Raw genomic sequence first — 20,000 nt, 5'->3', positions numbered from 1 at the left:
TTCGGAGGAATGCAGACAGGCTGAATCTGTACATGTTATTAATTCGGGACAGATCAGTTATTACAAAATACATGTTACTGGCCCTCTCAGCCAGAGGCAGATACGCATCCCGCTCCTGCAGAGACACACAGAGAGACAGAGTCAGAGAGGGAGATAGAGAGAGAGAGAGAGAGAGAGAGAGACAGACAGACAAACAGAGAAGAAGACAGGGGGAGACAGACAGGGACACACAGATAGGGGCAGAAAGGAACTGATGTACCACTGCTGCCCCCAAGAGGACCGCTATTTCACCACAATGTATTATGGACCGCGATCCAGGCCTGCAAGCCCAGCTCTGCCAGCCTGCCATCCGCTGCACTGCATTTATCACTTGTGCCACATGGCATTTCAATCAGGAGGCAACACTCACGTTGGGCCCAAAAGATATAGCCTTCATATTATAAGTCCTCGGGGCGGAATTTAGACTTTTGTGCAATGTCCTGCATCTCAAAACAGGTGAGGTGGTATGAAATGGGGCATCTATAAAAGGTTTTATGTATTGTGTCACATGACCCTGCCCGGTGAAGGACACAATGGGCGTTTTCAGAGTCTGAAAATGTAGATCATAGATTTGGAGTACCATACAAACACGGTGGATTTTTTGGTTGTATTTTTGTCTTCTTTTTTTTTTTAAAGTAGCTTCTACTCTGTGAAATTCATGTTTAGAAACGTATGGCAGAGCAAATAAGAGAAAAACAAACAAAAACAAACTTGATGAGCTTTGTTGTCACTGTGTGTGCTGTAGCATTCGTAAGATTGGTAAGGAGCTCAGCTTGTTTGTTGTTTTATTTGAATTAAAAATCTTTTAGATGTTTCTAAGGAGGACACCAAGAAGGCTGGCTAAGGACCAGACTGAAACGTGGCTAAGCAGCTAGCTGTTATTCATGCAAGTAACAGACATAATGGGCTACATCAATATGGCCAAACTGTAGCGTCAAATGCATTCATGCCACCCTCAGATTCCTTTCTTTAATGAAGAACATGAATATAACACATTCATATAAAACAACTCAATTTAATATCAGTTACTAAACTACTGGATTATAAAACAGACATAGGCTACTTGCAAATAAACCTAGCAGATACTTACACATGGCTTACTGCTTGCTAGGTGGAGTGGGTGGAGCATATTAAAGAGGGTGGAGCATGGTGCTAGTAACAGCAAAGTCATGGGTTCAGTTCCCAGTGAGCATGTATTTGTCCGGATAAGCCGCAAACATAAATCATTAATGGCGGACACCACAACGCACGCACGCTCAACACACGCCGCACACACACTGCTGTACATGAGCGTGCCTGTATTAAGCAGGAGGTAAACGCAGGAACCCCGTGCTGGGGTAGTGACGATACACACACGCTCACCTGGTCAAGAGACATCTGTAGTCTGTGAGACTCTACAAGAGCGTCATGGATCAAGGCACTGCTGGCCTTCGTCTGGTTCAGAGACTCAATCAGCTCTTTATTCTCCAGAATGTTACCTTGAGCTGTAGCTAGGGTCTGCACACACACACACACACACACACACACACACAGTATAACATTTATGAACCCTCCGTTTGTATTATGGGGATCCACATAATAAGACATAGTAATATTAACCGAGACACAGACACACACATTGTAAGGTCGTTGGAATATGTAATGGAAGTAATGCCATAAATTCCTATCTTATGAAGTTTAAAACATACAGTTTTGTGCTGATACTGCATAGTAATCGTAATTCTGTGACTTTCAAAGTTAGAAATCCTTTATCGTGTGGTTTCTGGAATTGGGGCCAGCCAATGTGAAGACAGCAGTGACAGCTCAGGGTTGAAGGACAGCACGCTGGACGTGCTGGGAGGATCAGTACCTCCAGCAGGGACTCTTCCAGCAGAGCAAGCTGAATCTTCTTCTCTTCCTCCTGCTGCAGCAGTCTGGTCTTCTCACGCTCCAGCTCAGGTCTCTCCTGCTGAATAGTCAATGCCAAGAGCTAAACACACACACACACGCACACGCACGGACGAGCACGCACACACACACACGCACACGCACGCACACACATGCACACACACACACACACACACACACACACGCACGCGCGCGCACGCACGCGCACACACACATGCACACACACGCGCACGCACGCACACACGCACGCACGCACACACACGCACGGACACACGCAGGCACACATACATGCACGAACACACACACGCACACACACACACACAGATCTTATTAAAGAATCTTTTCACACAGAGTTAGAGATTAGGATTAAATGATAGGAGTTCAGACTCAGCTGTGTTGACAGTGATATATAGCGAGGCTGAGATTACACACCTACATTAAAACAGCTATCTGAAGGCTGTGCGTGTACCTGTCCCCTCAGTCCTGATCTAGTTGTGCTGAAGTTTACTTCAGTAATTACGGATGCAGCATCAGGGGGGATGAAGGGACTGGGGTTCCGGGTTGCCAGAAACAGCCGAAAATCCTCGTTATAGTCAATGACTTTGTCTCCAATCTGCACCACATAGCGTGGACCTGAAAAAACCAATGAATCACTGAGCCACATTACAGCCCTGCTGAAGGGATAAACATCCATAGTTGAGAGGCAGGTCTCCATATCTTGGACCCAATAGTAACAGTATTTTGTAAGACAGAAATTGTAGAAGTCTCTACAGACCAAGGCAGCATTTAGAAACCGTGCTGCAGTTTGTGACTCTGACAAGACCTTTAAAATCTCATATTGATAATGTTGTTGTGACAGCGTTCTTCACCTAAGGAGCATAGCGTGACTCCCATTCTCCATCCAACTGCCAGATGACTCAAGCGTTTGTGTTTTTCTTTCTTAGACTATTAGAATTGTTTGCTCACAGGTTACTTAAAAACAATAGAGAGAGTGCAGCTCTTTTGACCCTAGTCAAAGGCTGCAGGGAGCTGAGGTGCACCAAAAAGGACCCCATATAGACCCGTCTGAGCACTGCTACTCTGCCTGCCCATTTCATTCAGCACAGATTTCAAAATCTATTTATTTTTCTTTGAAAACTCTTCATGGCCCAGCACTTTCAGATATGCCCGAAAGCCTGACAAACAGTATATTCCAAATCAAGTTTTAAGATGTTTCTACTACTTACAGGAAATCATTTTGCAGGACATTCAAGGATTTTCACAGGAGGCTCCGAGAAGGTTTTCAGTGACGGACATGCATGTCGGTAGCTGCTAAGAGAAGGCTATCTACCAACGCGGTGTCTAGTCTCGTGCGTGACTGGCTTATGCAGCAGCAGGTTTGGACTGTTACAGAGCAGGAGCATGCGTGACGCTACGCAATCTCTCACATCCCCTTAGCTAATGTACGGACTGACTGAAACACACCCTCTGCAAACCATTCATCAGCCACTTATCACAATCCGCTCAGGATTTCATCTCTGCTAGTCTCATGGCTATGGCCTTTATTCATGAAGCCTCTTGGAGTTGGATCTAGGGTCATATATTTTTTTCTCATTGGCTTTGATAATGCTGACACAAACAGATTCTAGAACAGCACCCTTACACCGAGAAACTTCTTGGATGCGAGCCAAGCCTCTTTTGCAAAAAGATTCTGCAAATAAAATTCATATAAATCAACAACACTAGATAGTCACTAGTAATAAATGGTCAGATTATCTTTTTCACACTACTTTTCTGTTTTGTTTTGGGGGTTTTTTTGGGGGGGGTTGTTTTATTTTAAAATAATGAAACTGCAACATTAATCGAACAAATAATTTTCCTTGTTTTATGTAACAGAAAAGACACATTAGTGATGCTATGTGGCAGTTTATGAGGCAGTCACTGACTACATGTCCATTTTAATAGGTGCCTTAAGATTCACGATATTTCTTAGAAGATGTACTTCTTAGAAGATGAACCTGCGACTGTTTTGGTGTTTCTCCTTGCTGGACAGCAATTCAACTTCTCTAGTCTCTGGACTGCCATTATTTCTTCACTAGAAACAGAAGTTACCTCATGATGGGGTCCAGCTATGTCAATTGTTTAAGTCTCTGCTAGGACTCTGCTAGTACTGTGTCTATAACAGCCGCATACTTGTATGATAGGCATTTGATTTGGAGAACGTCATGACGTTCTGCTGTTTTTCAGCCATGCCTGCCATCACATCCTTTTCACAGTCTCCCTTTTGTCTGAGTTAAGATCCTTTCACGCTTTTATTCAGCATGTCGCAGTGTGCTTCTGCTGTATTCCCTCTTTCCTCATCACCACGACCTCCTTGTTAGCATTCCACATGTGTCTTGTTCACCTGTTAATTCACATGTGTATATATGCTCCTCTGTTACTTCCTTTTGTTGCTGGTTCTTGTTGCGCTGTAAGTGTGTCCTACCATGTTGTTATTTAAAGGACTTTATCTTCAATGGCGTGTGTTAATCTTTGCTTTACGTTTGAGCGTTTAACGTCTTTTGCTTTTGTTTTCATGAAACAGTTTTGTTTACTGAAAGATCGACTATCCCTTGCATCTGCCCATCCTTGTCACAGAATAACCAGCTCAACGAGGATGCAGCTCAGTGGTTAAGGTACTTCACTTGTAATCGGAGGGTTGCTGGTTCAAGCCCCTCCACTGCCCAGTTGCTACTGTTGGGCCCCTGAGCAAGACCCTTAACCCTCAGGGCTCCCAGAAGTTTGTCTAACCAGCTCTTTCTCTCCCCCATGCCAGGTGCAGGTGTTCTTCCTCCAGATGCAGGCCCTACTGCATTGTGTGCGTCCTGCGTTCCTTTGGGCTGAACTCCATTTACAGACGGAGGCTCAGCTGTGTCCTGCTTGTCGCCGTGCCCAGCTCCAAGGAGCTCCCGTCGGCAGGCTCCCAGGATTCTTCCTCGTCTGGCTTCCAGGATGGTACCACCCTCACCGAACCCTGTATCAGGGAGCTCGGCCAGTGCCTCCTGTCAGGCTAGGCCCAGGCCCTTCTTCTCGGCCTCCAGCCCTAGTCCCAGTTACAGTCACCCTCACTATCCACATCACTGGCCCTGTTCCTGGTCCAGTCCTGCCTGTCCCACTGTGGAGCAGCAAGTCCTGTCCATCCCTACCCAGTCCACTGTTCCTTCTCCGACAGCAGCACCGGTTCTGGCTCGGTTCTTTGCCCGCTTGTCTCCGCCGGGCCCCGGATCCTGCCTTGTGGCGCCATATGTTGCCACTCCCCCTTGTAAACAAGCCACATCTGTATCTCATTCCCCTGGTAATTCGTGTGTATATATGCTCCTCTGTTTCTTCCTTTTGTTGCTGGTTCTTGATGTGTCCTACCATGTTGTTACTTCAAGGATTGTTTATCTTGAATGGCGTGTGTTAGTCTTTGCTTTACGTTTGAGGGCTTTAACATCTTTTGCTTTTGCTTTCATTGACCTCTGTTGTTGATTAAAAGATCGACTCGCGCCGGCATCCTGCCCGCCCTCATTGCGGCTCCTTTTCTTTTCTCATCGTTTGCAGATTCAGCTTACAGGTAGTGATTCAGGTCAGATTCAGTCTTCCAGGTACTGGCCATAGTACATCTGTACTGTACATAGTACTGTCCTACAATGCTGCATGAGTGATTTTGGTTGTGTGCCTTCACACAGGTTTTCTGAACCAAGCACTGAGATACCAAAGTCCCGTCTTTCACATTTTGCACCAGCATGTCCTCGTTAGTACCTCGTTCAACTTTTGCTTGTCTATGTCTCAACACACAATTGAGCAGGCTCCGCAGATCTGCATAGTCTGTTTTGCCACAAGCAAATCTTCCAACAAATGTGTTCAGCCTGTAGGAGTAACTGTTTTTAGACAAAATCCTGGAGTTTTGTTTTTTGTGGGGCAGTGTGGCGTGAGCAAGGAAAGCATTGCTCTTAGAGGCTGCACTGTTGCGCAGAACACCACCTGGAATCAAACAGATGTGGAGGAACATTACAAACACACTCTCTACCTCATTCACTATGGCCAGTGGATCCAGAGAGCTTATGTACCTTACCACAGCAAAACTGAGAAGGCTTTTCTCAAGCATTTTCTTGGTGGTTTTTGAAAGATAGCCATTGCTTCTTGACTTACTGTATGAACAGTTTCAGGCAGGATCTCTTAGCTCGGATCTTCCTTGGTGGCAAACGCTAGGTGAAGCTATTTAAGTGATGAGTTTGTCAAGGTCAAGCATTTGGAGAGACGTCTAGGTATTGTCAAGCATCTCCTCTTTGAAGAAGCATGAGAGCAAGCTCCTCACAGTAGCTTCAAGCTCTTTTGCCAAAAATGTTTGAAAAGCCTCTAGGTTTAAGCTATCTTGCTATCTAGGCAAAATAACATAGCTTTACTTCAGGTAGGGGGATCACGAGTGGCCTCTTTCACCAGAACATATGTTCCTGACACTGGCACTTTGCTCTTAGTTTCTTCTAGCAGTTTTATAAACGTCTGTACAGATGGCCATGTGTTGATTGCATGCTCTGTCACTGCCACATCCTCCACACCCTGGGACCTCGGAATTTTAAAGGGAAAATTGTGGGTATCGGTGAAGTCATCTTGTGTACCAGGGCTGTTGAGTGATAACTGCAAAAAGGCTCTCGGTTTTTCTCCGATCTTCCGAGTGTCTTTTTTGCCCTGCTGAAAGAATATCATGAAGACCGAATCATCAAATCTCTTGTATTTGAGTCTTGTCTGCTCATGTCCACATCCAGCAACCTCATAAATGTCCAGTGTGTGTTGGACATCCATGATCATTGGCCAGTGAGGGACCATTCCTAACCTTTTCCACTGCATGGGTGTGTCCCAGAGTCCATGTAATGCACAGCCACCTTATCCTCAAACTACCTCCTATTGTAGACAACCGCATCCATTTGCTCTGCCTAACTGAGTTTAGACATTCATCACAGAAGATGACATAGCAATCCGACTGCTTGATATCCTTAACCAGCTGCTCATTGAAATGTGGGGCCAAGCCAGAGCGGGAGAATTCCTGAGTGCTGTGACCATCTGGAAACATTTGTGAAAGAAGCTCCGACATGTCTGAACAAGAGTGCACTGAGAAATGTGACAGTACAATCTTTATTGCACAACAATTCCCTGCTTCTAATATAGCTTGGCTTGAAAAATGAGTTGACATTGTTGAGCAGCCTTGGGTTCCTGAACCTGTGCCCTCACCAACATCTGTGTTTGATGAATGTGGCTCTTTGCTTGAATGACTTGGCTGATCTGATTGTTCTGTTCTTCCCTGACTGACAGCCTCTTTAGAATTTGCTGTGGGAGCTGAGTCTCTTGTAAAATCTATCATACGAGGCCCACTGAGTAACAGCCTTGCCTTTTTATGCCCCTGGCCTTGTGTATGACTTTGGACTCCAGAGATGCCAATGTTATATATGTCAAAGGACTGCCTGTAAAACAGTGTTGGCTGCCTGCTACTTCTCATAACTAGTGCTTAAACCGCTGATCTTTCTTCTAAAAAATTCTGGTGTTTCACACAAAGAAACAGACAGACGTGTCTTCTGGATAATGTTGAAGACTTTACCCTTAATAAAGACTTTGCTCTCTCACTTTTGTATCCTGTCTCCATTCACTCGACAATAAGGAATGTGTGAGCTTAAAATGGTTAGCAGGGGTATTTTAACATTTGAACTACAATAAGACTTGTAGACAATTACTGATATTTTCAAACTAGTTTAATTTCGTTGCTGTTTTAAAGCAACCTGCTAGGAAGTCGCATGTTAATGACACAGCATTTCAGTCTTCTAAAAATGTGTCTATAAAGCATTTAGTCCAGTAGTTCTCGACTCTTAGCAGCTTTCGTGCTGAACCTTCACGAGGTGTTTACATAATTTGCAGTGAAAGGCTGCCAAATTCACTCCTTACTCTTGTTTTGGTGGATAGATGAACATGTGACAGCGCGATGGATGAAAAGCACGATGAAAGGAAGGATTGATGAACGCATGCAGACCTGCCAACTTCCGAAAAAGTGATTACGGTAGCTCGACCACTCGTGCGTGCGTCACGAATGACAGAGGAGAGAGGAAGGCTTACAGCGTGGACGGGATGACTTATGAATGAACAAGACAAACGGATGCATGAACGGACAGGTGCTGAACTCACCCTGTGCGATTAGGTCTCTTCGCAGTAGGGGGTAAAGCACGGGCTCCACGCCGTCCAACTCCTGAATGATCAAAGTCTTCCCAAAGCGCACTGCCAGCTCTAGCGCAGTCATAAAATTAGAGTCCTGAAAGAGCAAGACAGGGAGACGATGGAGGGAGATGAAGAGAGGGTAGACGTGTTGAAGTCAGCATTGGTAAAACAGCTGAGCTGCCTCTGAATTGGCTGAAATGTAGAACAAGTGACACCATGGTGCTACAGAGAGATTGTGATGGGTGCATGTATACGTGCGTACCTGTTGGTTAATAACGTCTAGCCGATGCTCTTTTAAGTGAGTGCGTAACCACTCAGTCGCACGTGAGGAAGGATCTATCAGGAACGGGCATGCCACACTCTACACACACAGAGACACATGGAGACCCAGACCCACTGCATGAGAGAATAGCAATTGCAATAATACATAAGCTTGGAATGGGTAAAAAGTGTACTGCCAAATAAGAAATAATGCATGGAAGGTTTCTGGAGCTTCAAGATGGACAGGCAAAAGTGCTGAACTCATCTGAACTCTGCTAACGTATTCTCTTTCTCCCTTTCCATTCTTCCTGTTCAATCATTCGCTGCATTGGCTCTCCATCCAATCACAACACCGTCACCATAGGAGCAAAAAATAAGCCCAAAGTTTAACGCAGGCTTACAGACCAAGGCTTCTGTACTAGGGATCTGTGTTCTATGTTTATCTCAAAAGATAAAGGAGCCAGAAACTATTTAGTTTAAGGTCTCTGCATGCATCAGAGCTTATATCAACCACAGCTATAATAACACTAGCATCACCTACACCGACACCCAAGTCTTTCCTGAGGCCTTAAACTAAAGAGTTTTAAAAATCACTTCGGTTCCAGGTAGGGTTGTTTGGGTGTGATGATTTCACGGTTATATGTGTAATCACGGTGTATGGACTGAGAGCTTGGGAGCCTCTCCCTCTGGACTCCCCCTAAATGGCACTACAGCAGTCTGAACAGCTTGGGTCTGAGCAGGTGAACATGATACCTCTCCCCTTTTTGCTCTGTTTCAGCTTATAATGATAAAATGATATGTGATAAAAAAAAATTAGATTGTTAGAAAAATTATGATAAAGTTCTTAAAATGTTATACAGACTTGTACATATCTAAGAATTATTCCTATAGGGAGTATATTGGCTAATTAGCAATTGGTTTTGGCTAATTGGTAATTATTGTCAAAGCAAAAATTAACTGATAAAGTCAAATTACAGTTTTAAGATATTAGGTGAATTTAGCTATACCTATTCATGTAGTGACTGACATAATTTAAAGTTTTCCATTAATTTTCACCATTGGCTTGTGTGTTTTTAAAATTGGCAATATCATGATGCTGTGAGACAGATACTTTTAGACTAGATTATCATACCGTGAAAATTTCCAACCGTAACACCCCTAGTTCCTGGTCATTATGTACAGGACAGGTGTCATGACGCCTCTGTGTCTATTCAGTCCCTCTACAGTATGAGCTCAGCACCAAACACGTGCACTCTTACCTGGGTTTTTAGTGCTGTGATCTGGGAATAGCATGAGAGAGACAGGCAGACACACAAAGGCTCAGTATATTGCCTAATGACTTATAAATGACTAATGAATGACTTATGAATGATTTATATATGACTTATGAATGATTTATATATGACTTATGAATGATTTATGACTTTATAACACTGATGGCAAACAATTAAACAATCATAAATGTGTTATAAACAAACCATTCTAGGCCCATATACAACAGCAAACAAACTGCAGCGACAGCAATACATGTACAATGTAGTGGAAGTAAGCAAAACAGAGAATAGTAAGTGTTTCAATAGTCAGTAAGTGTGATTACATCAATGACACTGATGTTTTCCATGGATGGGGTCATCACATGGTTGAGTGAGTGACTGAGTGAGCGAGCGTGCATGTGTGTGTGTGAGTGTGTGTGTGATACCTGTAGGATAACTAGAGCGTTTTCCATGGACAGGTCATCAGATGGTAACCCTTCACTCTTCCAGATCAACTGCTCACTCTCAGAGCACAAGAAGTGACGCAAGTCAAATTCTGCCAGTCACAAAACAGTAGCCATCAACCAAACTGGACACATCGACCAAAGTGTGTGTGTGTGTGTGTGTGTGTGTGTGTGTTGTACTCTGTAATCCTGAGTTGTCCATCCAGGTGTGTAGGCTGGCTCTGCGCTCGTTCTCTGGTGCTGCTGACAGGTATGTGATGAAGGCTGCTGCCAGCAGAACTCTCTTAGGAAGAGTGTCCAACTCCTCACTGATCTCCTCCATCTGCACACGCGTAAGCGCGCACACACACAGACACGCACACACACACAGCAGCAAACCACACACACAGTTACAGCAATGTTGCAGAGAGACTAGGTGGAGCAAATACAAGAAGATAAGAAACACTGCAGAAGTTTACAACACGGCCCGTCACACGCTCAGAAGCGCGATGGTGCAGACCTGTGTGTTCCAGCGCGTGTGTTCTCCATCCAGCTGGTGGATGAGCTTCTCAGCGGCACTGATGGTCTCCTGAGCTCTGCTAACATCAGCCTCCAGCTTTGCAGCTTCAGTAGTACGGCACTGGAACCTGGGAGACACACGCACACACATCAAAACCAGGGGAGATCTTTAAAGCTAAGAGAGTGCATCCAGAGACTGAACACCAGCAGTACTTCTCTTTCAGCTCCAGAACTCTTTCCCCTACAGAGTTGAGCTGAGCCTCCAGCTTATTTTTCCGGCTCTCCGTCTTACGCAGGTTCCTGAGGGAGAGAGATCCAGAGGGAGAGAGGGAGAGAGGGACCAGACACAGTGACAGAGGGATTTGGGCTTTATGTTCACTATGTAGTTCTACATGGTTTCTTATATACATTGTCTCAAACACCATAAAAAGGCTGTAGAAGTGTGTGTGTGTGTGTGTGTGTGTGTGTGCATACTGACTCCACGAGTTGTGCTTGCTCTAACTCCAGTGGCTGTATTTTCTCCAGAACGTGCGAGTACTGTACGTTAGCCTTCACCCAGGCAGCCAGAGGAGCAGCAGCTGCACTAGCTCGCTTCGCATTCTAGAACATACACGCGTGCACACGCACACACACACACACACACACACACACACACACACGCGCACACAAACAAAATCTCATTGAGATTCTGCTCACTGTTGAGAGGTCTTTAAACTGCGTGCAGCCTGTCAGCCTGAATCAGGTCCACAGCTGCATTTCCACACGGGAAAGAGCTACGAAGTCCCAGACAGAGTCAAAGCTTTCAGCTGGCAGGACTCTTCTTTCCCAATCACCAGCACACTCATCCAGCTGCACCCTTCTATGCCCATGGGAAGCCAGGACAGAGCAGGAGGCTTCTCCATGCAGGCCCCCGAGCTGACTGTATGCACGTGTGCGTCTGTGGGTGTGTGTGTGAGACCTTTGGGTCGAAGGAGGCCTTGTTCCTGTGAAGCAGGTCTTCTACGCTTTGGCGGATCTCGTGTGCGATGTTTCGGGCATCGAACGTTGCGATGTCCTCTCTCACGCCTCGCTTGGCTAAGAAACTAACCCACCCAGACAGCAACACATTCATACAGACTTTAACGGCTGAGAAAGAAAGACATCACTGTGTGTCTCCATTTACCAGTAGTGCGATAGCAACTGTGTTAAATAAAAGTTAGTTATCTTCTCCCTCCTCCTCACACCCTCTCTCTACGCCTCTCTCATGTGCTCCTTCTTTTTCTTCTCTAAAGTTCTAAAATGCGTTATAGGCATGAACCTTGCAAATTACATTGTTAAAAAAACAAAACAAAACATAAAAATGGTAGGACCAGCTAATAAAGTTATTAAAAATAAAAAAGAAATATTCCCCTCCCTCTCCCTCTCTTTCTCCCTCCATCCCTCTCACCCTCCCTCACCTCTTCATGCTGACCCAGGATGTGTCGAACATTCCCATGAGCCTCAGCACTCCCTCCAGGATGTCCCTGATGACGTCAGGGGGCATGCGCAGAGAGCGGATCTCTGACAGAGACTCGGGCTTAATGTTGCCAACAGCGTGCTTTGCCTCCTCAACCAGGGGCTGTGTGCAAGAGCAATCAAACAGAAGCCATTATACTACACACAGAGGGCTTTATTAAGGAGAACTCTGGAGCCCAGCGGGTTACGGTGAAGACTGCTCGTATCGATCGCCCTCGTTCTGGTGGAAGGCGCGCTGTTACTCTCAGGGCCTCCTTATGGCCGCTGTGGTGAGGTTTTGCATGGTGCACGGTCTCCATATCAAGTTATTCGTTTGTTTAATGAAAATCAAGAAATTGCATCGCCGTCCTGTGAAGATCGGAACTTGCGCTGCAATGCGATAAAAGAAAATGAGGCTTGGGAACAGAATAAAAATGTTCAATTGCCTTTCCACACTGAAGACCTGTGCGTTCTTATGGCGTTGGGGAATCTACAGAGTTTGGGAAATTTGCACGATGAAATGAAGCAGAAAGAAGAAGCGTGCCCACAGCAGCATCTGTGAATCTCTGGTCACTCTGCTGTCCTGCGTGCTACAGGAAGGCCATGGGCACCTCTTTCAGCTGACCTGCACTTCTTTCAGCTCGTCGTCGATCTTCTTCTTACGCTCCGCGATCTTGGCCACCTCCTGAGCCATTTTCTCCTTCACCTTCTCCATCTCAGTCTTCTGATCACTCGCATTCTGAAACACACACAGCACACTGCTGATCTATACATCCCGAGTGTGTGTGTGTGCGTGCTACAGCTCTTGAGAGCAGAGGCATCAGCCTCACACACTAATTAAGCCTTTAGATCACTGAACATGTCAGCTGTCATGTGCTCTGAGCCCCTGTGTAGCCCCTGAAGCTGCAAACCTCTCTGAGTGAGACAGAAGAAGAGATAGGCAGGGAGAGAGAGTCACAGAGAGACAGTAACAAAAAGATAAAGAGAAGAGACCAGCAGAGACAGAATAAATATCTCCAGCAATTGCTGAACGTGTACCCTTTAATGTTAGAGGTTTAAGCACAAGAATGCAGTAGACTGAAATAATCGTCACAAAAGAACTTCTGTTATGGAGTTCCAGCTCACTACTGGTTCAGTACTAGAACCAGTTCCACTCAACACCCCATAACGCACACCATCAGCCACGCCCACACCTACAGCCACACACCCTCAGCCACGCCCACCTGCATGGACATGGTGATCTCTTGCAGGGCTGCATCGGCCTCGGCCTGCTTGGTCTTCAGTAGAACACTCTGCTCAGCGGCCCGCCTCTTCAGTTCATCAACCAATGACTTTGCTTCATTCAGCTTAGCCACGCCCGCCTACACATGCACATGAAGGAGAATAATGTGGAGCTGGATACCATACAAATATTTTTCCGCTCATTTTTGCCTATAAAATTCTTCTTCGTGCTGTTTTAAAAGTTCTCTTTACTCTGTATTAAAGAGCCAATCTACACCAGCCACAGAGGACATTGTAATAGTTTTACGCAGAAGACACATTTTTGTTAATGTTAAACTCTGGGGAAATCAGTTATAATGATTCAAAAATTAAATGAAACTAAAAATCACTTTTTGTTCTGAGCAAGATTTAGTGGACTCTCCTCCAGCATTTGCCTGTCCATCAAACGGGTTGCCATGGAAATAATATCTCCAGGCTGCGTCAGTTCATAGTGTGCACAGCGCCAACTGCAACCATCTGCAAGATGCAGTAAGGTGTCTCAAGCTGATCCAAAGTTGAGAAGTCAGGAAGAGAAAAATCGCACTGCCGCACTGCCGCCAACGACGCTGTCATCGTTATGTTTGGACCCAACCCACTTTACGGATAATGAATATTAAAATCGCAATCGTTACATCATGCAGCCCTGTACACAAGCCACGCCCACATGACTTTTAATAAATCTGAATGACAACATGGGAGACTGCAGTATTGACAGTGGAGTTCATCTTTGATTTGAGTTTCATTAGACTGCCCCTACTGCTACTCACAGCCATCACGGTCTCATTTTTACCTGCATTTTCCTGTGGGACAAAAGTTTTAACAGATGAATTTAGAAAGTGCTACTTAAAATTAAAAATTAACCAAATACTATATGTTCTAGCACACGTTTCTCTGTGTGTGTGTCCATGTGCTGAGTCAGAACTTTTGGCTTGCTGCTGAAGGTTGTCCAGTACACAGTGTGTGAGTGTGTGTGTATGTGGATGTGTGTGTGTCAGTGTGTCTACCTGCAGGTGCTGCTGTCTCTGAGTGAGGTCCTTCTGCTTGCTGCTGTAGATGGACTGGTACACTCTGAGGAAGCTCAGATAGTGGCTGGGTGTGGCCCTGTACTCACGACAGGACTCATGGATCTTCAGGAATGAGTGAAAGAAATCCGCCTGTACCGAAGCTATGAAAGCAACCAATCAGGCATTAGCAAACCTGTCAACTTACATGAGAACCAATCAAAAACATCAGTCTGCACCTAGTTTGTGAGGTGTCTGAACGGCCAATTACTCATTACAGACACACTTGCCCACATGTGCGCACACACACACTCACACACACACGCGCACACGCACGCACGCACACACGCACACACTCTCCTGTGCGTGTGTCATACCTAAACTGTGCTTTTTTTTATCTGAGCTCTTCTCCTGTTTTTCCATCCCAGCCAAAAACATCTCAGGGATCTGCAACACATGACAACAAATACTCATTACACACACACAAATACACACACACACACACACACACACACACACACACATATGCACACATATGACTGCAGTATTGACAGTGGAGTTCATCTTTGATTTGAGGTTCATTAGACTGCCCCTACTGCTACTCACAGCCTTTAGTTCCCATCATCACGGTCTCATTTTTACCTGCATTTTCCACAATTCACACTTCCACTCTATACACACACTCACTACACACAACACTCTTAGCAATGTCAGGCTTAATGTTGCTCTACCTTCTTCATGCTGCTCTCAGACCAGCCCTCCATCCAATGCACACAGCACTTCCTGTACAGTGCTGGGTTGCTCTCACAGTTAATAGTGAAATGTTCATTAGTGCAGTCCATTATCAGCACCACATGGAGGTTTTGCTGGACACCTACATAGATACCCACACCAACAGAGCGCGCACACACACACACACATGCGTACACACATGCATACACACACACACACACACGCACACACAAATGAAAGGTCAAGCCAGTGTATGTCCCATAACACTGTCCCTGATTTTATAAAACAAGACATAAAATACTAACTCAGTAATGTAACTCAGTGTGTATGTCCGTGTGCATGTGTGTACTAACGGTGGGAGAAGTAGTTGAAAATGGGTCCGGTGAAGGCATCCTGTGAAGCCTGATCCTTCAGAGACAACAGTAATGGCTCCAACTCTTCAGTAGAATACAACCCAGGAACCTCACCTGTAGAACGAACACACACACACACACACACACACACACACACACACACACACACACACACACACACACACACACACAGTGGAATGTACCTCAGGCAACCCAAAACAGGTGGGGTGTCCTTAGCCATCAGAGCCCCTTCAGCCTTCACTGCAGTGCAGTTTGGGTGATGGTTGATTTGGATCATTTCTAAAGTGAAACTGGATTCTCTTCTGAGAGCACATGAGTAATGTATGTGGGTTTTCATAAACTGTCATAGAAATGTCACAGAAGTATTTGTAAAGCTGTGTGTGGCTTTGAGGTTTAACAGTTCATGAAGGTTTAAATGACTTTCTGTGGCAGTTTGCAAACCACCGTTTAGTGAAATAGGGGAAAATGTGTAAAAAGGGCTGTGATTTCTCCAGGAAGATGTAAGATGTCAAATTAAAGCTGACCTTTGGCCCTTTGACCTCATAACGATTGCTTTAATTCAAACCCAATGTTCAGGAATAGACAGTAAAACTATGTCTAAGCACTAATGTCTAAGATGCACCATATCTTACATGTATGGAAATTTCAGTGATTTCCAAATAAGGCTCTTTGTACAGCGTTTCCATCAATATGTCCAAATAGAAACTATACAGGATGTAATGGAATCATAAGATATTTCCCCAATAAACAAGCACAACCCCCCCAAAGCTGCCCTCTCCCAGACCTCACCAGACACAGGCTAGAACAGAGCACCAAGCAGGCTCTGATACAGAGCAGCGGGCAAGCTCCAATATAGAGCACGGGGTGGCTCCAATAGAGCTCTAGAGTGGCTCTAATAGCTCTACTACATAGCACCTGGATGGATCTAATATAGTGCCTGGAGTGACTCTAATATAGAGCACCAGGGTGGTTCTAATATAGAGCACCAGGGTGGTTCTAATATAAAGCACCGGGGTGTTTCTAATATAGAGCACCGGGGTGTTTCTAATATAGAGCACTGTGGTGGTTCTAATATATAGCACTGGGGTGACTAATATAGAGCACCGGGGTGTTTCTAATATAGAGCACTGTGGTGGTTCTAATATAGAGCACTGGGGCGGCTCTAATACAGAGCACTGGGGTGACTCTAATAAAGAGCACTTGAGTGGTCCTAATATAAAGCACTGGGGTGGTCCTAATATAGAGCACTGGGGTGGTCCTAGTATAGAGCACTGGGGTGGTCCTAATATAGAGCACTGGGGTGGTCCTAGTTTAGAGCACTGGGGTGGTCCTAATATAGAGCACTGGGGTGGTCCTAATATAGAGCACTGGGGTGGTCCTAGTATAGAGCACTGGGGTGACTAATATAGAGCACTGGGGTGGTCCTAATATAGAGCACTGTGGTGGTTCTAATACAGAGCACTGGGGTGACTCTAATATAGAGCACTTGGGTGGTCCTAATATAGAGCACTGGGGTGGTTCTAATATAGAGCACTGGGGTGGTTCTAATATAGAGCACTGGGGTGACTAATATAGAGCACTTGGGTGGTCCTAATATAGAGCACTGGGGTGGTCCTAGTATAGAGCACTGGGGTGGTCCTAATATAGAGCACTGGGGTGGTCCTAGTATAGAGCACTGGGGTGGTCCTAATATAGAGCACTGGGGTGGTCCTAATATAGAGCACTGGGGTGGTCCTAATATAGAGCACTGGGGTGGTTCTAATATAGAGCACTGGGGTGACTCTAATATAGAGCACTGGGGTGGTCCTAATATAGAGCACTGGGGTGACTAATATAGAGCACTGGGGTGGTTCTAATATAGAGCACTGGGGTGACTCTAATATAGAGCACTGGGGTGACTCTAATATAGAGCACTGGGGTGGTCCTAATATAGAGCACTGGGGTGGTCCTAATATAGAGCACTGGGGTGACTAATATAGAGCACTGGGGTGGTTCTAATATAGAGCACTGGGGTGACTCTAATATAGAGCACTGGGGTGACTCTAATATAGAGCACTGGGGTGACTAATATAGAGCACTGGGGTGACTCTAATATAGAGCACTGGGGAGATCCTATTATAGAGCACTGGGGTGACTCTAATATAGAGCACCAGGCAGGTTCACACTAACCTGAGGACAGGAGACTGTTGACCATCTCTAGGAAGGAGGGATGAACGAACTGATAATCTTCCAACAGCAGCACCGTCTGCTGCCCTTCGATGCCAGCTAACTGCATCACCTTTGGGGGGAAGAGAAAGAGGAAGGGAGAGAGGGAGAGGGAGAGAGAGAGCGAGAGAGAGAGACAGAAGACAAACATTTACATCACAGGGAGGAGTCAGTATATATGCACAACTGCACGCACAGGAGTAATCCCCCTTTTGTTGAGAGGAATACATGCGCAGGCTACCACGGGCGCTCAGGGACATGGACAGAGGCAGAGGAGGGAGGAAGGTAACCGAGGCAGCTCTCACGGTTTTCAGGTCCGCTCTGAATTGCTTGAGGCCATAGGAGCGGGATATTTTGGGCGTGAAGAGCGTGGCGCCGTGCATGTGGCTGACCACGCTCACGGCTGTGCGGCGACCCACTCCGCTCCGGCCGGCCAGCAGCAGGGACCCTCCCGGCCGGCTCAGAACCCGGTCCGCCTGCGCCATGTAGTCCAGGACCTCCGGGAAGAGCAGGAGCTCCATCTCACGGTTGTCACGCCCATACAGCGCAACACCCTGAGAGAGAGAGAACTGTACATTTACATGGCCACAAACATGTGCACAGTGCATCTCGATTTCGCACGCACAGAACCATGCACAGCAACACACGTGCGCATGCACACAAACGCACGCACGCACACAGCAACCCAATATCCTCTCCGTCCAACCTTGCGAATAACCTCGGTGAGGTCGGAGGTGTTGAGGCGGCCCAAGGGTTTGCCGTAAGGGGGGGGTGGCTGACCAGGGACCCGCCCCTCGTGACTCGCTCCCCATGTCACAAAGTACGTGTCTAAAAACAAAGAAAAGCAAACACTCAGGAACACTCACCTCCAGCCAATCAGATAACTGGTTCTGTGTGCATGCGCATGCAATGCCTAATACAGCCATACACACCAGCCAGCTCATGAAAGAATGACCATTGTGTCTCGACCTTTACTGAGAACTGGTTCACATCACAGGCATGTTAAAGCAGACCAGCCACCCCACACAGATCTTTCTCATCATTTCCTTTTCACACTGATGCACAGAGGTCTGTGTAGGATAGAATTCTCAGCCTTTATAGGCAAGTGCTTACACCTAACCTCACATCTTAACTCCTGGGTTAAAGAACATTGAACTGGTAACTACTTGAAGTTTTGGGAAGCTTTTTCGGTTTGTGTAGATGTCTGCAGGGTGAACCACTCACTCCCCTCGCCCACAAGCGGCTCACGCCACCACAAACCCCCTTTTGGGTTAGCAGTGAACATCCCTCATCGGGATCACCCGATCCACCACGTACATTTACATTTGTGCCGTTTAGCAGACACTCTCATCCAGAACAACATCCATAAGTGCTTTGTCATCTACTCATCGAATGCACCCTAGCCAATACAGTAGGTTAGAGTCCAAGATACAATAGGACTAGGATACTGCTCAATACAGGAGTCAATACCTAGAAAGAATTTCAAAATGAGCACAAGATCAATACTGGAATACTGGAAAATAAGTGCTAAAAGGGTTCGATGAATCAATTAATAGTAGTGCTGTATTTCCATGAGGGATCAGTGGTCATTTAAAATACTTCACAAAAAGAGTGTGTGTATGTGTGTGTGTGTGTGTGTCAGAGAAAGACAGACAGAGAGAGGGAGAGAGTGAGAGAGGGTGCGAGGGACCGTGTTACCTGACAAGTTGTCAAGCACGTCTGAGCTCCAGTCCCCTCTGATGATGGAACTCAGTATGTTGTCAAATGTGTTTAAGTCTTTACTGGAGACAATCCTGTCTCTGAACAGCCGGTGAGCCTCATAAACGACCACCTCCAACACAGAGTCTGCAGGTACAATGCATTTACCTACACACACACACACACACACACACACACACACACACACACACACACACACACACACATCCTCTTAGATGGAAGCAAGTGAAATCCAGCTGAACAGGTGAAGAGATGCATCATTGTAGGTGACGTACCTTAAATACTCAGGCGTAGCATTTTGGAGGGGGAGAGAGGAAGAGATCAGTACGTTGTATGCACTGACAGACAGAGACGCTTAAGTGTGGATTGATTTATAAAGGGGTGTTAGCGCTACTTAATGCAGATTAATGTCACAATTTCGATCATCTCGTTGCCGTTTCAGGTGCTGCTAACTGATCCGACCTGCTCCTCACTCACCGGTAATGGAAACGCCGGGAGAGCGAACGGCAGAAAGACCTCGGGGCAGAGGTGGGAGGTGGGGGGGGGGCACATGTCAGGTGAGCTGGGTCTCTGCGGTTAGCGATAATATTCAGTGACTAGCACTCACCTGCCGTCAGGTCGTATCTGAGCAGG

At 46.0% G+C, this 20,000-nt stretch overlaps 1 protein-coding gene across 12 annotated transcripts in view; it reads right to left on the bottom strand.

The window, feature by feature from the left end:
* dync2h1 (dynein cytoplasmic 2 heavy chain 1) overlaps positions 1-20,000 on the bottom strand; it is a 90,392-nt gene that overhangs the window by 26,763 nt on the left and 43,629 nt on the right. For 6 of the 12 annotated variants that reach the window (XM_035533952.2, XM_035533953.2, XM_035533955.2 and 3 more), the window contains 26 exons: positions 19,975-20,000; positions 19,845-19,883; positions 19,347-19,493; positions 18,355-18,476; positions 17,954-18,202; positions 17,613-17,721; positions 15,423-15,536; positions 15,069-15,211; positions 14,715-14,784; positions 14,341-14,501; positions 13,300-13,437; positions 12,702-12,815; positions 12,040-12,200; positions 11,562-11,685; positions 11,082-11,203; positions 10,817-10,903; positions 10,605-10,731; positions 10,286-10,427; positions 10,088-10,197; positions 9,648-9,668; positions 8,390-8,488; positions 8,098-8,221; positions 2,396-2,559; positions 1,889-2,008; positions 1,402-1,536; positions 1-115 (listed from right to left, as the gene is read on the bottom strand). The exon at positions 1-115 is cut by the window's left edge and continues 29 nt beyond it; the exon at positions 19,975-20,000 is cut by the window's right edge and continues 77 nt beyond it. In XM_035533952.2, coding sequence (XP_035389845.1) covers positions 1-115; positions 1,402-1,536; positions 1,889-2,008; positions 2,396-2,559; positions 8,098-8,221; positions 8,390-8,488; positions 9,648-9,668; positions 10,088-10,197; positions 10,286-10,427; positions 10,605-10,731; positions 10,817-10,903; positions 11,082-11,203; positions 11,562-11,685; positions 12,040-12,200; positions 12,702-12,815; positions 13,300-13,437; positions 14,341-14,501; positions 14,715-14,784; positions 15,069-15,211; positions 15,423-15,536; positions 17,613-17,721; positions 17,954-18,202; positions 18,355-18,476; positions 19,347-19,493; positions 19,845-19,883; positions 19,975-20,000 — 3,083 coding nt within the window. Of the gene's footprint in view, positions 116-1,401; positions 1,537-1,888; positions 2,009-2,395; positions 2,560-8,097; positions 8,222-8,389; positions 8,489-9,647; positions 9,669-10,087; positions 10,198-10,285; positions 10,428-10,604; positions 10,732-10,816; positions 10,904-11,081; positions 11,204-11,561; positions 11,686-12,039; positions 12,201-12,701; positions 12,816-13,299; positions 13,438-14,340; positions 14,502-14,714; positions 14,785-15,068; positions 15,212-15,422; positions 15,537-17,612; positions 17,722-17,953; positions 18,203-18,354; positions 18,477-19,346; positions 19,515-19,844; positions 19,884-19,974 lie in introns of all 12 variants that reach the window. The other 6 variants (XM_081699633.1, XM_081699634.1, XM_081699636.1 and 3 more) reach the window with 4 other exon arrangements.

The sequence above is a fragment of the Electrophorus electricus genome, chromosome 17 (assembly GCF_041902795.1).
Source record: "Electrophorus electricus isolate QZ-2024a chromosome 17, ASM4190279v1, whole genome shotgun sequence".
Lineage (NCBI taxonomy): Eukaryota > Metazoa > Chordata > Actinopteri > Gymnotiformes > Gymnotidae > Electrophorus > Electrophorus electricus.
The sequence above is the reverse complement of the archived record's forward strand: the minus strand, read 5'-3'. Positions and strand labels throughout refer to the sequence as shown.